The sequence below is a fragment of the Leptinotarsa decemlineata genome, unplaced genomic scaffold (assembly GCF_025532065.1).
Source record: "Leptinotarsa decemlineata unplaced genomic scaffold, Ldec_3_MD MMD2_tig00026314_RagTag_RagTag, whole genome shotgun sequence".
In the NCBI taxonomy this organism is placed as follows: domain Eukaryota; kingdom Metazoa; phylum Arthropoda; class Insecta; order Coleoptera; family Chrysomelidae; genus Leptinotarsa; species Leptinotarsa decemlineata.
In genome coordinates, this window is record NW_027412684.1 from 9,546,306 (window position 1) to 9,566,263 (window position 19,958).

At 36.6% G+C, this 19,958-nt stretch overlaps 1 protein-coding gene across 1 annotated transcript in view; it reads right to left on the minus strand.

Moving 5' to 3' along the window:
* Window positions 1-1,002: 1,002 nt before the first annotated feature.
* Window positions 1,003-19,958, minus strand: part of LOC111507392 (uncharacterized) — a 128,229-nt gene continuing 109,273 nt past the window's right edge. The window contains exons 4-5 of the mRNA XM_023162690.2: window positions 7,869-8,104; window positions 1,003-1,796 (exon numbers count right to left, since the gene is read on the minus strand). Of these exons, the coding sequence (XP_023018458.2) occupies window positions 1,691-1,796; window positions 7,869-8,104 (342 nt within the window). The 3' untranslated portion in view covers window positions 1,003-1,690. The remainder of the gene's footprint in view (window positions 1,797-7,868; window positions 8,105-19,958) is intronic.

A 19,958-nucleotide genomic window follows, 5' to 3' on the forward strand; every position in this document is an offset into this window, starting at 1 on the left:
CCATCCAGGTGTTCAATGTTTGTTTGGCAAAGCCTGAAGCGATGCCAATGCCAGGTTCTGGTCCGATGAAGCTGCTTGCAGTACCCTCCTTTGTAAGGGAGTCAGCAGCCTCATTGCCTTACTATAAATTATATTTTCAGTTTGGCTCCAATCTGGAAAGCAGCTCCTAACTAGGTTTTCATAACAATGGATATTTAGCACCCCACGGTTTTTCACAACATTTTTTTTATAAATAGATTTATTCTGATTTCAAACTTATCAAAAGTCATCAGTTACATCAAGTCAAAGGACTCATTATCGATGTTGAACACAATCTTAAATTAGTTTCGAATCATTTTTAATTTTTTAGTTTGTGTTGCTATTGAAGCGTGTTTTTTCAGTTTTTTAAACTTTTTTTTCCACTTTTCAGTTTGGCTTGCTATTGCAAGCCCATTTGTTTCAATATTTTTTAGGAATCACACGTTGAAAGATAAGACCTCGTTGATCCTTAGTCAAAATCGAGTCCAAAGGAGTCGGTTACAAACAAACATATAGGAAAAGCTAATAAAAGCGTGTTGAAAAGTTTTTTCCGAAGTAATTTGGGTTAAATTCGTGTATTCATATGTAATCAATTTCATGATTATTTTTATAAATGATGTATTTGTATGAGCCAGTGACTTATCAAAATAGAAATACTATTTTGGTTTCCAATAAAACATTTTATTGAGAACGCAACAATTTTCATATCCCTATTTTTCACCTATTGGTAATTTTGATCATTGTTCGAGTACATTTTTTACTAAAGTGATGAATAAAAAGTCTAACAAATTGATGGATGTAGGCGTTACTACGTGGTCTTCTTCTGGAAAGTATGTTGTTAGTTGGTAAGACTTCAGTTGGAGAAAATTCTGAATATATTATTTTGAAATATTTTGGACCTGCTGATAAACATTTTCTGGAATTCGAATATTATCATCTGGTCTCGGAACATTTTGACATGAAGACATATCGCTTGGTAGATATTTTCAATAACAGACCTATACCTTGTAAATTTATTGCAATTTCATAGAAATATTTTTGAAACTACAAAGTTATTACTCCTATACAATAACTGGTTCCAAAAAGTAACATTTTGAGATAAAGAAGTCTTTATTGGTGAATATCATCAAGAACACATTCATATTTTATGAACTTATTGCAATTTCATTAGAAAAAATGTTATTACTACTTTTTATTTGTCAACCCAAAGTCGACATTCCATCAGCCTCGATTGTTTTCAACTACAAGGATAATACTCTTGAACAGAAGCTCAACTGAAAGTTTTTTCACACACGGTTGTCTTATTGAGGATCAAAGGTTCAAAGTTGCATCTATGACCAGTCCAAGTACTACTATTAGTGTCTATGACAGATTGAGGGTTTTGAAAATGAAGATCATTTGAAATTGCAAGACGAAATAGGTTTTTGAAGTATTCCTTATGCCTGTGTTTTTAAACTAAAATTTCTTGAGAATTGAATGTTTTGGAAACGTATTTCAGGCAATATTAGTTTGTAGACGTATCCTTGAACAAACTGCTACTACTGACTCTAACCCTCTAGTTGAAGCCTCCAATACGACTCCACTCAACCCCGTGATTGGGTATCAATTTGTCTCATGCCACATCAAACATCACATAATTATCTGTACAGTTATCCTGGAATCTAAAACTAGTTTACTGGGAAATCATCCCCATGCTCCATTTCACTACCACTACCCAAATAAGGGTCCAGGCTATCTGGAATGACCGGTGAGATCGGGTGGTTGCGCTGGACCCAGTCCTGAAACAAAATTAACACATTTATCTATTTGCAGTAAGCGCGGCATCAGCAGAACGTGATGCAATTTACATTTATGACGTAGTTCAGGTTGTGTCGCATTGTTTTATTTTCTTTTGTTCGTACAACTAGGTTTTCAGAACTCGGGTAGTCGGACACAACAAAAGAATCGGATAAAATAGTTGAATATTCATTTGAAGAATATTGAGAAATACCCATCCAGGCGTCGAGCTGGAGAAAGATTGACGATAAGCGCAAGTGGATAAACTGAATACTTATTAGAAGATTGGTGGCAACACCATCGAGGAGGAAACAGTAGTGGCACGGGTAGCCAGGGTCTTCGATGTGAAGGGTATTATCTCCACTATAAACGGGCGCCTGTAATGGACATGTCAATATGGCTTCTGAATCATAATTGACAGGAATAACTGGGATAAGCCGAAGATTTGTAAGACACTATATATTTATAAGAAATATAGCAGTCCCTGAACATTATAACGAAATGAACTAAGAAAGAAGTATATCCAAAACATGAACAGCTAGATCAGGCACAGGATATTGATTTTATAAATTCATTCAAATATTCAAAACAATCAACAAACGTGCTGAAAAAACCATATTCGTGAAAGAAGATAAGGAACCACGATTTAAAAATATGATATTTTCAGTCAAAGCATTATTGGAGTGCTTCGAATGCTCAGCTATACAAGAAAATAAGACGTCATTACGATATTAAGGGAGCGTTTGATAAAACAACCTTTCCAACAATTACCCAGCAACTACACTCCAGGAATGTACCCCTGGTAGTAGGAGAATGGATACTCCAGATGCTCTCTAGCAGAGCAATAGGTATTAATGTAGAAGACATCACAGTTAAAGGACTGGTCATGAGGGGATGTCCACAGGGAGGGGTCTTATCACCCCTTCTCTGGAACATAGTTCTGGATACCCTAATTAATCACCTTAACAAAAATAGATTCTACACAATTGCATATGCAGATGACATAGTTATCTTGCAGACCGGCAAATTTGTAAACACACTGTGCGATAGAGCGCAGGATGGGCTCAAATTGATAGAAACATGGTGTAAGGAACACTCTCTGTCGATCAATCCCAAGAAGACTGAGATGGTCCTTTTCACCAGGAAAAGAAGTTTAACGGACTTAAAACGTCCCGAAATCTTCAAAAGCCAACTAAACTTCTCTGAAGAGGTGAAATACCTTGGTATTATCCTCGACAAGAAGCTAACATGGAACTCTCATCTACAGAGTAGAGCAAAAAGAGCATATGTGGCTTATGAGCAATGTCGGAGGACAGTGATACGCGCATGGGGTCTCTCACCCCGTGTAGTCGCTGTACACCCCGTATACAGCGACTGGCTTGTTTAAACATCACAGGAGCCATGAGAACAACATCAACCGCGGCAATGGAAGTAATCACGGGTCTGACCCCTCTGGATCTGTTCGTTAAGGATGTTGCGTTAATGGCCATGGTACGATTGCACACGACTGGTGTAAACCTAGAAGTAGGAATGGGTCGATTGAGGCTGGGCCTATGGCGGGAAGCGCTTACTGCGCAACCTCTGCTGCAGGCAACAAGTGATGCAATTGAACCCAGGTTTGTGTTTAATAAACCCTACAAAATACAAATTAAGCAGAACACAGAGTCAGATGCTACAAATGCAATACGGATTTATACAGATGGCTCAAAAACCAAAGAAGGTTCAGGATGTGGAGTGTACTCCAGATCACTAAGCCTAAGGATCAAATGGAAAAGTGGGAAGAAATACCAGCGTGGTCCAAACAGAACTGGCTAGTATCTCAATCGCCACAAAAGAAATAACCAAGAAAAGAATTTCGGGCAAAAACATAACAATCTGCACTGATAGCAGACAAGCACTATTAGCCTTGAACAGACACCGTGTTACTTCAGGGCTAGCACTAGAGTGCCACCAAGATTTAGCCAAAGCCTCGGTAGATAATAACATTATCCTGAGGTGGATTGAAGGGCACGAAAGGAGTAAAGGTAATCGCATTGCCGACTCTTTAGCCAAGGAAGCGGCTGGACTAAGAATTTTAGGACCAAGCGGCACCCACGGCCTGATGACTTCGACAATTGCGGAACTAGTCAAATGTTACACCCATGCTCAATCTTTAAAGAGATGGGATGAAATCAAAGGATGTAATCTTGCCAGGATCACCTTGGGCGACCCTGGGAAGCTGGCGCCGAAGAAATATCTGGCGATGACCAGGAAAAATCTACGCCTTACAGTAGGATTTCTGACTGGCCACTGTCAGCTGAGGTAACACCTACATAATATGGGGCTAGTGGACACACCTCTATGCAGGATGTGTGAACAGGAAGATGAGACTGTCAGGCATGTCCTGTGCGAGTGCCCGGAGTTATCGTCAATAAGAGAGTGTGTGTTCGGCGAGTGTTGGCCTACACCTGCCGATATAAAGGAGATGTCTCCCAGCGACCTGTCCACCTTCCTGGAAAGGACAGGATGGATGACGACCTAGGAGGACAACTCCTTGGGAGGATGTACAATGGGTCACATGTGGCCTAAGTGCGTGGGCTTACACTTACCCTCCCTACTCTACAGATACAGAAGACGTCATTACCATTTATCGTTCACCTAGTAGCGATTCAGATAGGCATTATGAATTTCACACAACTTTGATGAAAACCTTTTAGTTAATTCTGTTAAATTTGCAATAGGTTCATTTGATTTTGGTTTTTAATATTGAGATCAAACTTTTTTTGAGTGGACTATATTATTTTGTTCTGTATCCATTCGAATGAATGAAGAATGAATAATGGGAATCTGATTTTATAGCGCGAAGATATTATATGGCTATCAATGATGGATATAATGCTGATATCCAGGTCAGTGGCTTCCGATCATCTTATTCGATCCATATCCATGGAAAGTCCAGGACAAATATCCAGTGAAAGTCCAAGCCAATGACCTTCGAACATTCTTTGAATATCCATAAGATATCTGTTGGACCTGAAACGGATTTCTTATGAATATACGGAACATCCCAATAGGATATTCATAGAACTTCCTTGTGTTTGATGGACTGATACCTATACAACTCAGAGGTAGAGATATACAATCGTAAGTTGTCATACAGAAGAATTGAATATTGAACTATTCAAATATATATTTTTCTTGAGGCAGTTGTGGAAATGTGTTTTACTTGACACCTTTTTTCGCAACCCAGTACGCCTTTATCCAATCTCATATCAGCTACGAAACGTTTTTTTGGGGAAAATCTCCTTCACTAAGAATAGATTTTGATTTAGGATATCGTGATACATGTCGCCCATTGTTCAAAAACTTGAACAGTATAATTCTTACATAAATTTCAATTTTTCGGTCATTGCTGGAGGTATACAAAATAGAAGGCAATGTTTCAAAATCCACTTCCATTATACAAGTGGTGGTAATTTTAAAAGATCTGCTGAGTACAATCTGCAGAAAACTTCTGAAAATTCTCTAGATCAATTTATACAGTGCTAGTCAAAAGTCCCCTCCCCCCCTCGTATCTTTGGAACGGGTATACTTATAATAATGAAATTTGGAGAGTGGAAATAAACGAATGTAGGCTTCTTAACTGGTCATAACAGGTGACGCAATAGTCATAAATGACGTCACAAGGCCACTGTGACCAAAAATTTTAAATGGGACCCTATGGCAAGTGACAGCTCGTTTGAAAGGTATTGAAAATACCTATTCAGTCATACCAATTTTGTTTGGTTTTCGGCTGATTTTGATTGATGAATTGAAGAAATATGAAAATTATTGTTTCGCATTTAATTAATAAAGATTTTAAAGTACGCCTCTGGTTCATTGTCAAAAAGGTTGATGTGTTTGTCAAAAGTGTTTATACCTTGAAAATTTACCTATGCTATTGTTTAACGAGACGTTTAAGTGTTTACATAGGCAAAATGGTACGTACTGTAGCCGACAAAGTAGCAGCTATCTTAATAATTGGTGAATGTAGAAACAATTTCCATGCAGCGGAACGACTGTTTAATGAGAGATACCCCGATCGCCCTATATCGAGGGTTTATTTGAGGGAGCTTCTTCGGAAGTTTGAAGCATCAGGTAGTGTTCAAGATGCCAAACGATCTGGTCGACCAACAATTAGTGATGACAAAAAAATTGACATACTTGGAGAAATGGTAGTGAACCCTACTTCTTCCACAGCCCAAGTTGCGTCTATCTGTGAAGTCAGTCAAAGGACAGTACATAGGGTGTTGGCTAAAAACAAATTTCATCCATACAAATTAAAAATGGTGCACCAACTTTCAGATGATGACCCCGACCGAAGACTAGAATTCTGTGAAACTATGTCCGATAAAATGAACCAACAACCAGGCTACATACAGACAATTTGTTTTAGTGACGAAAGTACTTTCTTTCTCAATGTAAATGTTAACACTCAAAATGTGAGGTATTGGAGTGACACAAATCCTCACATCTTTCGTGAAAAACATACTCAATTTCCAGAAAAAGTAAATGTTTGGGCAGGTATTTTGGGAAACCACATAGTTGGGCCTCTTTTTCTCAATGCTAACTTAACCGGTGAATTGTATCTGGAGATGTTACAAACTGATATTGAGGCGTTAATTCTTGAAATTCTAGAAGATAATCCAGATGAATTCGACAACTTGGAAATAACGTTTCAACAAGATGGTGCTCCTGCACACTATTACGGTGCAGTAAGACGTTACCTAGATGAAGAATATCGTGGTAGATGGATTAGACGACGAGGTTCGATCGAATGGCCAGCTCGGTCACCGGACCTTACACCATTAGATTTTTTTCTATGGGGGTACTTGAAATCTAAGGTTTACGCTACAGCACCTGACAGTATTGCCATTCTGAAACAACGAATTGTTGAAGAATGTAGGGCAATTTCCGCTGACACACTGGGACGAGTACGACAAGAGTTTAGCAATAGGATGCATTACTGCCAGGAAGTAGATGGAGCACATTTTGAACACTTATTATAAGAACTGGTTCTTAAATCTTTATTAATTAAATGCGAAACTATAATTTTCGTATTTCTTCAATTTATCAATCAAAATCAGCCGAAACCCAAACAAAATTGGTATGACTGAATAGGTATTTTCAATACCTTTCAAACGAGCTGTCACTTGCCATAGGGTCCCATTTAAAATTTTTGGTCACAGTGGCCTTGTGACGTCATTTATGACTATTGCGTCACCTGTTATGACCAGTTAAGAAGCCTATATCCGTTTATTTCCACCCTCCAAATGTCATTATTAGAAGTATACCCGTTCAAAAGATACGAGGGGGGGAGGGGACTTTTGACTAGCACTGTATAATATCTTACCAACCACCTTCGAAAAATTATCCCATACACGTTTCAAAGACTACATAATTTTTTTTCTCGTTGTGGAATGCTTTTGCAGTATGAATGGATATTATGTATGCTCTCATGGTAATGCCTGCGTCGACATTTCATCGCTAACTCAGTCATTGCGGATTCAGACTCCAACTGACTTCTTTCCAATCGTGACTCTAAGAGACTCTAACGTGAATCTAACTGACGCTAACATGACTTTAATGTCATCCTGATCATGACTTTGACTGACTCTGATCGTGACCCTTTCAATTGACTCTAAGTGTGATTTTTACTGACTTCTAACGGGGACTCTAAAGTGACTCTCACTGACTTTTTTCTAATCGTGACTCTGACTGTTTTTATATCATACTCACTTCGATTTCCATCTTCATGTCTACCTTTTATAATCATAATTGTTTTGGGTTACTTCACAATTGGGATTTGGTAACTGTTTCTGTTAGTTTCAGCAAGGAACGTAATGAAAACCAAAAAAAGAACGAACCAGTCAGGAGAAAGGTCAACTTCAACAACAGACTAGTTTGTCCGACGAAAATTAACGACCGAACCTTTCATGGAGTTCTTCCCGCTACAACCCCCCACTGAATATTCAACACAAGTAAACCCTCATCTGACTCATCATCTCCAACAAGCCCTCTTCAACAAAAAGGTCGGCCGTCACTCAAATACTCACCAGTGCAACTTTTGGTTGTTGATTTGCGGATCGTTGGGATTCCTCACGGGGACGTTGAGGGATGTGATCTGCTTGGCTACAGGCACGCCAGGCAGGGCGGATTCGCACCGTATCTCGATGCCGTTCCCTCGGGATCCTTTACGCTCGACCGGGAGGCGCAGCGTGATGGACCGTGACACAAGGCCAATGGAGTCGGGATCGGAGCTGGAAGATTCGCCGATGTCGTTCGCAGAAGGCTGAAACAATTGGATTTTTTAGAGCCAGTGCCATAATAGAGCGGTTATTTTTTATGAGGATGCTCGTCACGGACGATTGGGAAATTTTATCATCCGATTGGCAGTTCGAGAATATCCAGCAGCTATTACTTCGGGGTCGTAAAGTGTGCGGCTGGTATGGGATAATATACGGAGGGTGGTGGAGACGCTGAGATTGGGTGCGTTGGAGTTCATTCGTTTGTTCGGAGGCGAAATAGATGGAATGCCTCGTAATTGAAGGATCAAACGAAAACGATCAGAATTAAAAAAAATATGTTACTCCAACATATTTTTGTAAAAGAACAGAGACAATGGGAAATGTTCCTCAATTTGGGTTACTGCAGCAAATACAAGTTTGAACAAAATAAAGTTGAGTTTGATTGATGAGTTTTTCAAATTCACTTCGAAAAGTATTCAAATTGATGTTTCAAATGTTGGGTTTTAATTTTCGAAGGGATTTGTTTCTAATTCACATATTGGCAACAGCGCCTATATTAAGTTGAAATAATTTATACGTACCTAGATATCCTACTTCAAAAAAGGAAAATTATCTTTATAAATCAACAATTGAGGCAAAATATAAATTATAGTTCAATACCACCTCCACAAGCCACATAAACAACAGTTGTTTTGTTATTTATTTATATAGAGGAAGATAGGTTAGGTGCACAAAATGTCATATGTCACAGAATGTCTCGGAACTCGGAACATAGGTAAACAGAACAGCACGCCTCTGAAATTTGTCATCTTTGTTTGTCTCATACAGGTAACAGATTCATTGTCCTTTATTAGCTATAACCGATGTTGCCAAATGGTGAAATAGAGACGAATCCCTTCAAATGTTGAATGCATTATTTCATTCTTCTTTTTTAAGTATTTGAATAATTTTTTAAACAAAAAGTTCGAAATGATAAGTTCAAAATGCGTTGTTTCAGAGCTCTCTTATAAAAACTACTTGATTTTCGTCAGGATGAACTTTCCCCATTGCGAGATTTTTCAGGAGAAATAATGTGGAAGTGGTATTCAGGCCACATGCCTGGTTATCTAATTTCCTTTTCGATGTTAAAGATGAAGCGGACAAGATGGAAAAATCTGGAGTTTATGAGCTCAAGTTTTCAGAGTGTAAAAGTGTTTATGTGGAACAATGTTGCCGAATTTTCTTAAAACGGTATGTTGAACACGAAAGGTCCTTCAGAATGGGCAAAAATAATTCGACGTTTTTAAGCGTGAATGGAGCAATCTCGATCTCATCCCTTTTCAAAGCAAGATGAAATGATTCTTAGTAAATATCAATTTTTATTCGGTAGAAGAGTACTTAGGGAACGCAATTTCTGATTGATAAGTTTGTAGTTTCTCACAAAAAATAAGTTAAAATTATTTATCTTCACTCTCCGACGATCGTTCGATAATCTTACAGATTAACCTCATGCAGTTTCTATTAGACATTCCATCTAATACATTGTTACCACTTTTTAGCTTTTATCTTCATACATTTCATCTTTATATTATCTTTTTAACTTTACATATTTTATAAATACAATATCTTCTTACGCTCAGATATACTTAGCTGACACTCATCTATTATTTTGTATTTTACTAAAAACTACTACAGTCAGCTCTCGATGAAATGGATAACAAAATCATGGGGATAAACGAAATATCCCGACAATTGGGGATTCCATCGAGGACATTGCGTAGACGATATGCTGCTAGAAATACAACAAAGTTGACCCTGGGTATGTATCAAAGATCATTATGGAATATTACTGGAGTTTTATACCAACACCGAATCGTTATTGTTAACACCTTGACACGTGTTTAGATTACCAAGTGATCATCTTCAAGACGAAGTCTAAACTGTAGTTTAGGTGTCGATGTGTTAACAATAACGATTTGGTGTTGGTATAAAACTCCAGTAATAATAATCACTACACCAAAGGTTCCAAACGGTGTATTACAAGTAACTAATTGGTGTCTCTAGTTTCCAATACATCCATTAACGTAAGCATTTTTTTAAAAAAACATCCCATTTTTTGATTTTGACAACGAGAAAAGGCTAGTAAAGCACATTCTCAAGGTGATGCAGGATATCCCCCAAAATGGACAAGCCATTCGCATATCAGTTTATCAATTTGCTGAAAAGCTACAGCTAAAACACAATTTCGACCACGAAAGCGAAATGGGTGGAGGTTCATGGTTCAGAAGTTTTATTGAACGAAATCCGGAGCTGTCTATCAGACAAGCTGAAGGTTTATCCGTGGCTAGAGCTAAAGGTCTTAGAGAAGAAGTCAACAACTTCTATGATATTTTGATCAAAGTTCTGACCCAAAATGCAAATGGATAAAATAATTCGGACTCAGTCAGTATGTCTGGATGGAAAGTGTTCTAGTGCTTTATCTGTTGATTATGGAGTACCTCAAGGCTCTATCCTTGGCCCAATTCTGTTCTCTCTATTATATCTGACTTCCATTGAATAATTGATCATTGCACAGTTCATCATTATGCAGATGACACTCAGTTATATTATCGATTTTCTTTAAGTAACTGGCAGGTGGCAATGGAATAAATTAACAGCGATCTACAAAAGTTACTGGATCTATCTATAGCCCATAACCTGAAATTGAATTCTAAAAAATCTCAGCTGATACTTTATGGCCCGAAACACAAAAGACGGGAAATTGAAGGAAGTATTGAAATCCAACTTGGACAAGACTTACTACAAACAATTACAGAAAGCAAGAACTTGGGTTTATGGCTAGATGCTGATCTGAGATTTCACAAACATATAAATTCACTATGTCGTAGCTCATACAGTATCTTACGTCAACTCTATCAAAGTAGAAATATTACGACTTCCAAATTGAAGTTGAAACTTTGCGAAACCCTCATATTGTCAAGATTAGCGTATTGCAATATAATCTACGGGCCTGCTTTGATACAAACTGATGTGAATTGCTTACAAAAAATACAAAACAATTGCATTCGTCTTTCTTATAGTGTGAGAAAATTTGACCATATATCCCCCAAGTTCGAGGGGTCAGGTTGGTTACCGATTGTTGAAACCTGGCAGTTCCACCTACTCGTCAATACACATAAACTTCTCATTTACAAAAGGCCAAATTATATTTATGAAAGATATAAAACTTTCATATCACAGAATGATTCGAGGACACGAAACCGTCACACTTTTATCATTCCAAAACACTCGACAGCCTGCTTTTCTCGTAGTTTTATTTACAACTCAATCGAACAATACTATAATGCTCTGCCCAGTGAATTTAGATACTACTCCATATATAATTTTAAGAAAAAGTTGTAAACATATCTGAAGTCTTCTGGATAGATAATATATTCATGTTATGCCTTCCTCATATGGTTTTCCCTTTGTATCACCTTTGTGTATGTTTTGCTGTATATTTTACCTTATTGAAGCTCAATAGATTTTTAATATTTACTTTGTCATTTATAACCTTTGTTTTTTTCTCAGTCTCACAAAGATTCATGAACTACCACTTACCAATGTATACTAGGTTATTATTTTTATATTTCTATATAAAATATGCTATCCCCCAGGTTAAGTTGTAAAACAGCCTCATTTGAACTTCGCCCTTTCATTGATTTATGTATTTGATTCTTCTTTATAAACAATGTATGTCAATGAATAAAGCCCATTTATTATTATTATTATATACCAAGGGAAATCACACTTTGTGGGGAGAGGAGTTCAACGAAACACTTTAATGGCAAATTCTTCACCTCACCCGAATGTGCTGTGCATTTGATTGATGTGTCAGTATTCAAATAATATGAATATAATAATGAATTTTCTGAGATAACAAACGTGAAAATGTCAATAGAAAATGTCACTAGAAGTTTGAATTGCTACTTTGTGACAATTATTTCTTCAAATGAAATGAAATGATGGTCACCGATGATGGTTCAAGTCAAAAGTGAGAAGGTCTATTCGACCCTCCATCGCAACCCACAAGGGTTTATTGTGGCTCATACCTATTCACACTCGGCTGAATAAACCCAGCTGCTTAACGAAGCCGATTAGTTTGTATGGTGAGTAGTCTTTCAGTTCAGATGGTGGCAGTATGGCTCTGCCAAACTCTGGAAACCTGATTCGGTCCCCAGCTGGGCAGGCATAAAGTATGCTCATATGATGATTCCAATGACAGTGATCGATGAGAAGGCCTCTTAGACATCGTACTTCATCCCTACTTTAATCCAACAACTGTTTGGTATTAAGCTTCGAAGGATGAATAAATGCCTTGGAGTGAGCCAATCCTGGAAGATTCTGCCAGAAGTCCATGAATCTTCTTGCCATCCAGGTATTCAATCTTTGTTTGGCAAAGCCCAAAGCGATGCCAATGACAAGTTCTGGTCAGATGAAGCTGCTTGCAGTACCCTCGTTTGCGAAGGAGTCAGCACCCTATTTGCCTTCTCGGCCAGTATGGCCAGGAATCCAGACCAGAGACAATCTGTTAAGTTTTCCTATCAAGGAGAGTCGTTTTTGACAATTTGGCGAGTTGATGAAGAATTTAAAAACCGAATACATTATTGTTTGGACGTAGCCGATGGCCACTCTAAGTAGCTGTTATAAATTTCTTATATTTTTTTGTTATTCTATTAATTATTCACTCTCATAAATAAAATAATAAAAACAAGTTTTTTCTGTTCACCAGCTGTCGTCCACTTATGAACGGGCAGACCTCAGAAGTCGAAACTTGTACGAACCAATGATTAACGAGGTCTTACATTTCAACGTGCGATTTCTAGCACTTGCTCTCAGAAAGGAAATTCTGTAGTCGCTGGGCTTTAAACCCACATGACCGGTAAATAGAATAATTGAAAAGCGATGTTTGTAACCGCTCGGCTACCTGGTCCTAAATATTTCAACGAAAAAATGTTTTCCAGACTCTTTCCAATCGATTTTCAGTTTTAAGTTTGACACTGCAATTATGTTAAATTCCAGTAACAGTAATTAAGTGTCAAAATCCTAGTTGGCCTACATGTAAATAAAAGACAATTTTTGACAAAATGAAAATTAAAATTGTGAATTTCTTAAAAGGTGTCAGTTTTGAAGAATATTTCATCTCATCCAAATTTGTAGGGATGAAGTAAGTAGTTCTAAAAAATGGTGATATTACATAGTGAGTGTTTCAGACTCTTTTAGACGAGGGTGCACAATACGTAATTTTCTAGTTGGCTATGAATTTCAATTATGGCAGTTACTTTTGTAAACAATAATTGTATACAGGGTGGCTCACCAAATTCGCCTCGGTATTTCTATGAGAAATTAAGAGAGTTAGGGAAAAACTTTCAGCACAGTTATATGTGGATTCATGAGGAGCATATACCAAAATTATTTTGAAATATACATGGTGACTCACAAAAAATTTACATACCAAAGTTATATTTTTTCTCAAGGAACACCCTATATTTTTTATATCTTTAGATACTATAGATAAATTGAAGGTGAGTAATATATTTCCCATAGTTGAAACTGACCGTTTCTGATAAATTTCGTGAAATTTAAAAATACAGATCATAATTAAAAAATTAATTTCACCCTGTAACGAACAAAGAGCTGCTCGTGAGTTGGCTGCCACATGAAATTTTTAATACAATAATATTCCAAGTGGCGAAAACAACTGCCTCAAAATTTGGACACACATTCAATTAAATAACTTCTTGAAGTTGAATGGAACATCCCGTATTTGGTGGCGTAATTTGACGCAGAAGTAGATTCCCTTTGAAACTATATCGGGGTTTCCTATACCTATCTCTCCAGCTTTTTACACAAAAGGCGTTTTTATATTTTACTTATGAGTAATTTTTTTATCTTTAAAATGAAACACGCTGTATTGTAATGAAAAGCCTAGAAAGCGTTTTAAACACCTTTTTATTGAAGAATACGTAGATTTACTGAAAGCACAAGTTTATTTTTTTGAAATAAGGTGTATCTAAATTAAAATTCAGACAAATGTTAAAACTAAAATTTATTGTCATTTCTGAAATATTTAAAAGCATTCTTCGAAATAAGATGCACGTGTCTTGATTATTTAGGCGAAATACGTTCAATTCGCTTGTTTCTTAGCAGATATATTAGACTTCATAGTGGAATAAATACCAAAATCACAATATGGGGTCAATAAAAACATACATTTACGATTGCCTATAAAACCTATTTTACTATTTTTTCAATAATAGTAGGCTCTGGCCTAGATGAAGTTAATTATTATTATGAAACAAAAAGTATTCGACAGTGACTTGTTAATCAAAGAAAACTGTTTATTAGCGTCAAGAGTATATGCCCAAAGATATATTAACAGGAGTCATCCTAACAAGCGTTCATTGGAAAAGTTGTTGCAGCTTTTCCGAAAAATATGCAGTGTATCTTATAATATGCAAGAATGGCAAAAACCGGTTACTGGAAATGAGGAAAATGAATATTCAGTGATGTTATCTCCAATTGAACATCCTCACATAAGTCAACGAAAAATATGTGAAACAATTGGAATAAGCAGACAGAGTATCCAAAGAATAATTAAAAATTACAAATTCCACCTATATTGCAACATCAACAGCTTTTTGAAGAAGATTATGATTATGACAACTGAATTTTTGTTTATGGTTTTTATAAAAGTTTGGTGATGAAGAAAATTTTTATGATTATGTGCTTTTTTCCGATGAGTCAAATTTCCATAACAACGGATTAGTTAACAGACATAACTTTCACTACTACAGTGACGAAAACCCTAATATTTTTAGAACCCTTTATCACCAGCAAAGATGGTCTGTTAATGTGTGGACCTTACAAGTCCCGACTATTTTTATGGGGATATATCAAAAGTATTGTTTACGATACACCGCCAACGACACCTCAGGATATGAAAGTACGAATCAGAAGAGCGTTTCGTTCCATATCGCATAATATTTCAAGAGAGAGTTCGCCTATGCATCGAGAATAATGGACACCATTTTGAGGATTTATTGAAATAATAAACTATTTAGGATTCTTAGTTTTTCGATAAAATGTCCTCAAGAATGCTTTATGGCGGTTCATAACAATACATGGTGTTCCATTTTTAAGATTAAGAAAAATTACTTATAAGTAGAATATATAAACGCCTTTTGTTTGAAAACCAGAAGAGATAGGTATAGGGAACCCCAATATAGTTTTGAAGAAAATCTACTTCTGCGTCAAATTACGCCACCAAATATGGGGTGTTCCATTCAACTACAAGGAGGTATTCAATCAAATGTGTGTCCAAATTTTGAGGCACTCGGAATAATATTGCATTGAAAATTTAATGTGTTAGATACCCTTAACTTTTGAGCTCAGCAGTACATTCAATCACGAGCAACTCGTTACACGTTACAGGGTGAAAACAATTTTTAAATTATAGCCTGTATTTTCAAATTTCTCAGAAACGATCAGTTTCAAGTATGGGAAATATGATAGTAACTCACCTTTATTTTGTCTATAGTATCTAAAAATATAAAAAATATAGGGTGTTCCACGAGAAAAAATATAACTCTTGTATGTAACTTTTTTGGAAATCACCCTGTATATTTCAAAATAATTTTGTAATATGCTCCTCATAGACCCACATATGACTGTACTAAAAGTTTTACCCTGGTGGGAATGTGGTGGGCCACCCTGTATATGGTTATTATCATCTTGGTTTTCATCAATATGTACATTTGGTACAGGTTTTGAGTTACAACTTGTCAAACGTCAAAACTAAAACGTCATTGCTATCAACTACTAGGCAACACATAACGATATCAGGTACTCATTTAGGTCGATTTGCCGACCATAAATGAATAATGGGTCGGTTGATTCACTGGATAGAATGAAATAAAATGCATCAACATGTATGCGAAATAAAAAAATAATTACCAGATCTTTTACAGCTATAGACTCAAACCTTTCCTTCCACTATTCCACTATTCTCAGTTCTTAGAGATCGTTAGAAAGAAAACGTCGACTGCGATTTATATAAAAGTTTGGACCGGTCGAAAAGTTGGGAAAGAAATCACTTAACTCCACTTTGATATCAATCTCTCTATAAAACAGTGACATACGCAATTGGTCGATACACGTTATATATTTCCCGAGACATGCATGTCAGTATCTGTTTGCAGTTCTCTCGACAAATAAGTTTGAACATCTGTTTTTTTTTTGTGAAAGTTTCGAGACGAGATAGTTTAGCGTTTGATGAATAATGAAAAACTCACGATATCATCAATTTCAGCGTAACTAGTTACAATATTTGAATATCAGTCATTCATTCTTATTTATATTTAACTCGAAGATTCTCACGGACAAGTATGATGAACTTTGTTTTCGGGTTTCGCTCCGTGTTCTATGTTATTGATCTTCAAAAGGATTATTTGCATTTGCCGTCTTCTGGTGATTTCTGTAGTTTGGAATTAGTCTAGTTTTATGGGTGAAAGCCATAAAAATATGGGTATCATTATCCATAAGTCATGAATTGAGATAAGCTAAACCAATATGATAACTAATAGTTGAATAGGATGGCGACCGTTGAGTATGATTTCAATTGTCAAGTTGGCGGGAATTCGGTCGAAATATTGAAGAAAACCAAATTCTTAATTATCGATGTTTCGAAACTAAAGATGAAATACTATAATTGACACTGAATCAATGATACTCATCCAGTGACCCTCATTGCCAGAGACGCAGCGGCGGCTCGTCAGAGGACGCAAGGGAGGCTTAGCCTCTCCATAAAATTTGAGGCTAATCATCGCAATGAATTAAAAGATATTGACAAATGATTATGATTATTTTTTTCTAAAAATGCTGGGGTATCATTACTCTACCAATAATTTTTAATATAAATACATATTATTTCCGAAAAAACACTATCACGCCCATGAACGAATAGCGAATGAGCTATCAACCCGAAATAATAAATGTCATACGTTGCAAGGGAGCCAAGCCTCCGACCGCTTTAAAAACACAGGCTCCACGAGACCGATCCAACCAGCGACATACGTCCCGATTTGTAATTTCAGTTGCAGAAATTATAGCGTCAGAGGAGGCTTGCCTCCAGTTGGTCTCCGTTAGTGTACGACTGGGACGAATGCGTTTGTTTTTTATTTAATTATTCGGACGGGATACCGTGACGGACCGGAACTAAAAAATATTCCGGTAATATTAGTAAATAGATGTTTACATCTGATTCTCGGCCTCCCCCCACCACTATGACGTATTAATTGCTTATTTTTGTTGGTTTACTGAAATCAAGGTGATGTGATCTTGAAGCGTCTGATGCATGGACCATTCAGAATTTTTTCGAGATTTTGTGTGTGTGTGTGTGACGTAATGACGTAATTGCATTTGGTTGTTGGGGCATATTTCAAAGATCATCCAAGTAATGAATGTTCCATCGGTGTGAGTCCACCAAGCGGTGTGACGTCACAGCAGGCAAGCTACAGGGTTTATCATGTACATGTCTGTATACAAACATACGTCTGCATACTTCAAAGATCATCCAAGTAATGAATGTTCCATCGGTGTGAGCCCACCAAGTTAGTGGGGTGACATTTGCAACCGTTCAGCGGTAAGAGGTAAGACAGCGAGATGTTCACTCCACGACGTGTGGCTGAGTAATGCGTATTCATCGGTCTGCCCTCACCTCTCTCGATACGATGAAGACTGTGTGACGTAACGCAGATAATATTCTTCACTTTGATATTTTTATTTTTACTGTGTGGTCTTCGAAGTTATAACAATTTCCAAGGCGACTGATTACCCGAGTTTCACTGACTTTAATCAGTTCAAATTTCACCGTTTCAGTAATAAGTCTCCTCTCGATTGTGACTAATGGCACCTAATTCATCGTGAAGTGCCTCTACATCCAATTATATATTTTGTTGCCCCGGAGCTGCTCTGTTGAGTGTATGTTGAACGTTGACGCCTGAGGCAACAAACTCGTGTTGGGGTGAGCGATGGATGGAGCAGACAGTGTCAATAGGTGAGGTGGAACTAATTTTGTGTGATGTACGTTGTTGGCGTAACTCGAACATGCTGATCGGTGGGAAAGATACGATAGAGTCGATGTGAATTATTCGTAATAGTGGTGATAAATTCAACGCACTCAGTGGAACAAACATTGTGCAAGATAGTCGAAGAGAGAAATTAAAAAACAAAGGCCATATTCAAAACGAAGAGAATGCCATAAAATATGAACTATCAATGGTTGGAGATTCAAATATTCATTCAAATAACAGATCAGCCAATCAAATGATTGATGAGGATGAAAAACACTAATATTTTCACCATCGTTTGGCTAAAATATTCTGAATTCAAGAAACACTTCATTATGAGATTTTCACGTATCAGTTTTACAGAAACCCAACACGTGTTTCTTTGTACAATAGATGATAATAATAATAATAATAATAATGGTCTTTATTGGGTGAAATGAAGGAGAAAACAGAAAAAATATCGAGATTTTCCCTTCAAATTCCGCAGACTCTATTCAGATCACTCTGTCAAGATGGTTGTTATGATTATTGGAGTTTTTGGTGGAATGATGCCCTTTCTACTCTCGAATCTTAGAGTCATACCGGTTTGCCGCACTAAGGCAGAAATCTTAGCCGGACAGATGCAGAAGGCTGTCATTCTTGGCTCACTGCGCTGGCTCAGGTTATATAATTTTCGGAACCAATGATTACTTACTCTACGGTTTGGGGAGTGGTCGTTGATTGATAATGCTGTCGCGCCCTCCCGAATGTATCGGGGCTTCGGGGGATAGGGCTTGATCAGCGACTAATTCGGTAAAAAAAATGGTCTCTATTGGGTGAAATAGAATATAACAACCAAGAGGTGAAGTTCAAAACTGCAGTGTAGGTTCTACCACTTAACTTTCATAGCCAGCTACGAGAACTGACAACAAAAATATAACAAATACAAAAAACAAAAAACAGAGAAAGAAATACATTATAAACCTGATATCGATCAGCATTCGAATAACAAGAAAAAATAAATATTTGAATATATATATATATATATATATATATATATATATATATATATATATATATATATATATATATGATGTGTTGTTTTTCCGGGTGTTCATCCGTTGTGTACTATTCGATAGTCGACGTTTCGCCATCATCTCAGATGGCATTATCAAGACGAGTTACTGCTTCGCTTCGAGAGGTGTAAGCGAAGCAGTAACTCGTCTTGATAATGCCATCTGAGATGATGGCGAAACGTCGACTATCGAATAGTACACAACGGATGAACACCCGGAAAAACAACACATCATATTCTACCATCCGTGAAAACCTACATTGTAATATATATATATATATATATATATATATATATATATATATATATATATATATATATATATATATATATATATATATGTATATATATATATATATATATATATATATATATATATATATATATATATATAAACAAAAGTTAATATCGGACATAGCACTCATGAAAGTGGCAAACCATAGACACGTGTTTCGGGCTTTTGGCCCATCATCAGTATGGTGCACGTGTCTATGGTTTGCCACTTTCATGAGTGCTATGTCCGATATTAACTTTTGTTTCTATATCAAGACACTCAATGACTTTCATATTTATATATATATATATATATATATATATATATATATATGTATATATATATATATATATATATATATATATATATATATATATATATATATATATATATATATATATATATATATATATATACAGGGTGTCCCTGGACTTCCTCTTTTCCTCTCGGGAATGTGTAGATGGGCTCAAAATATCACCAGT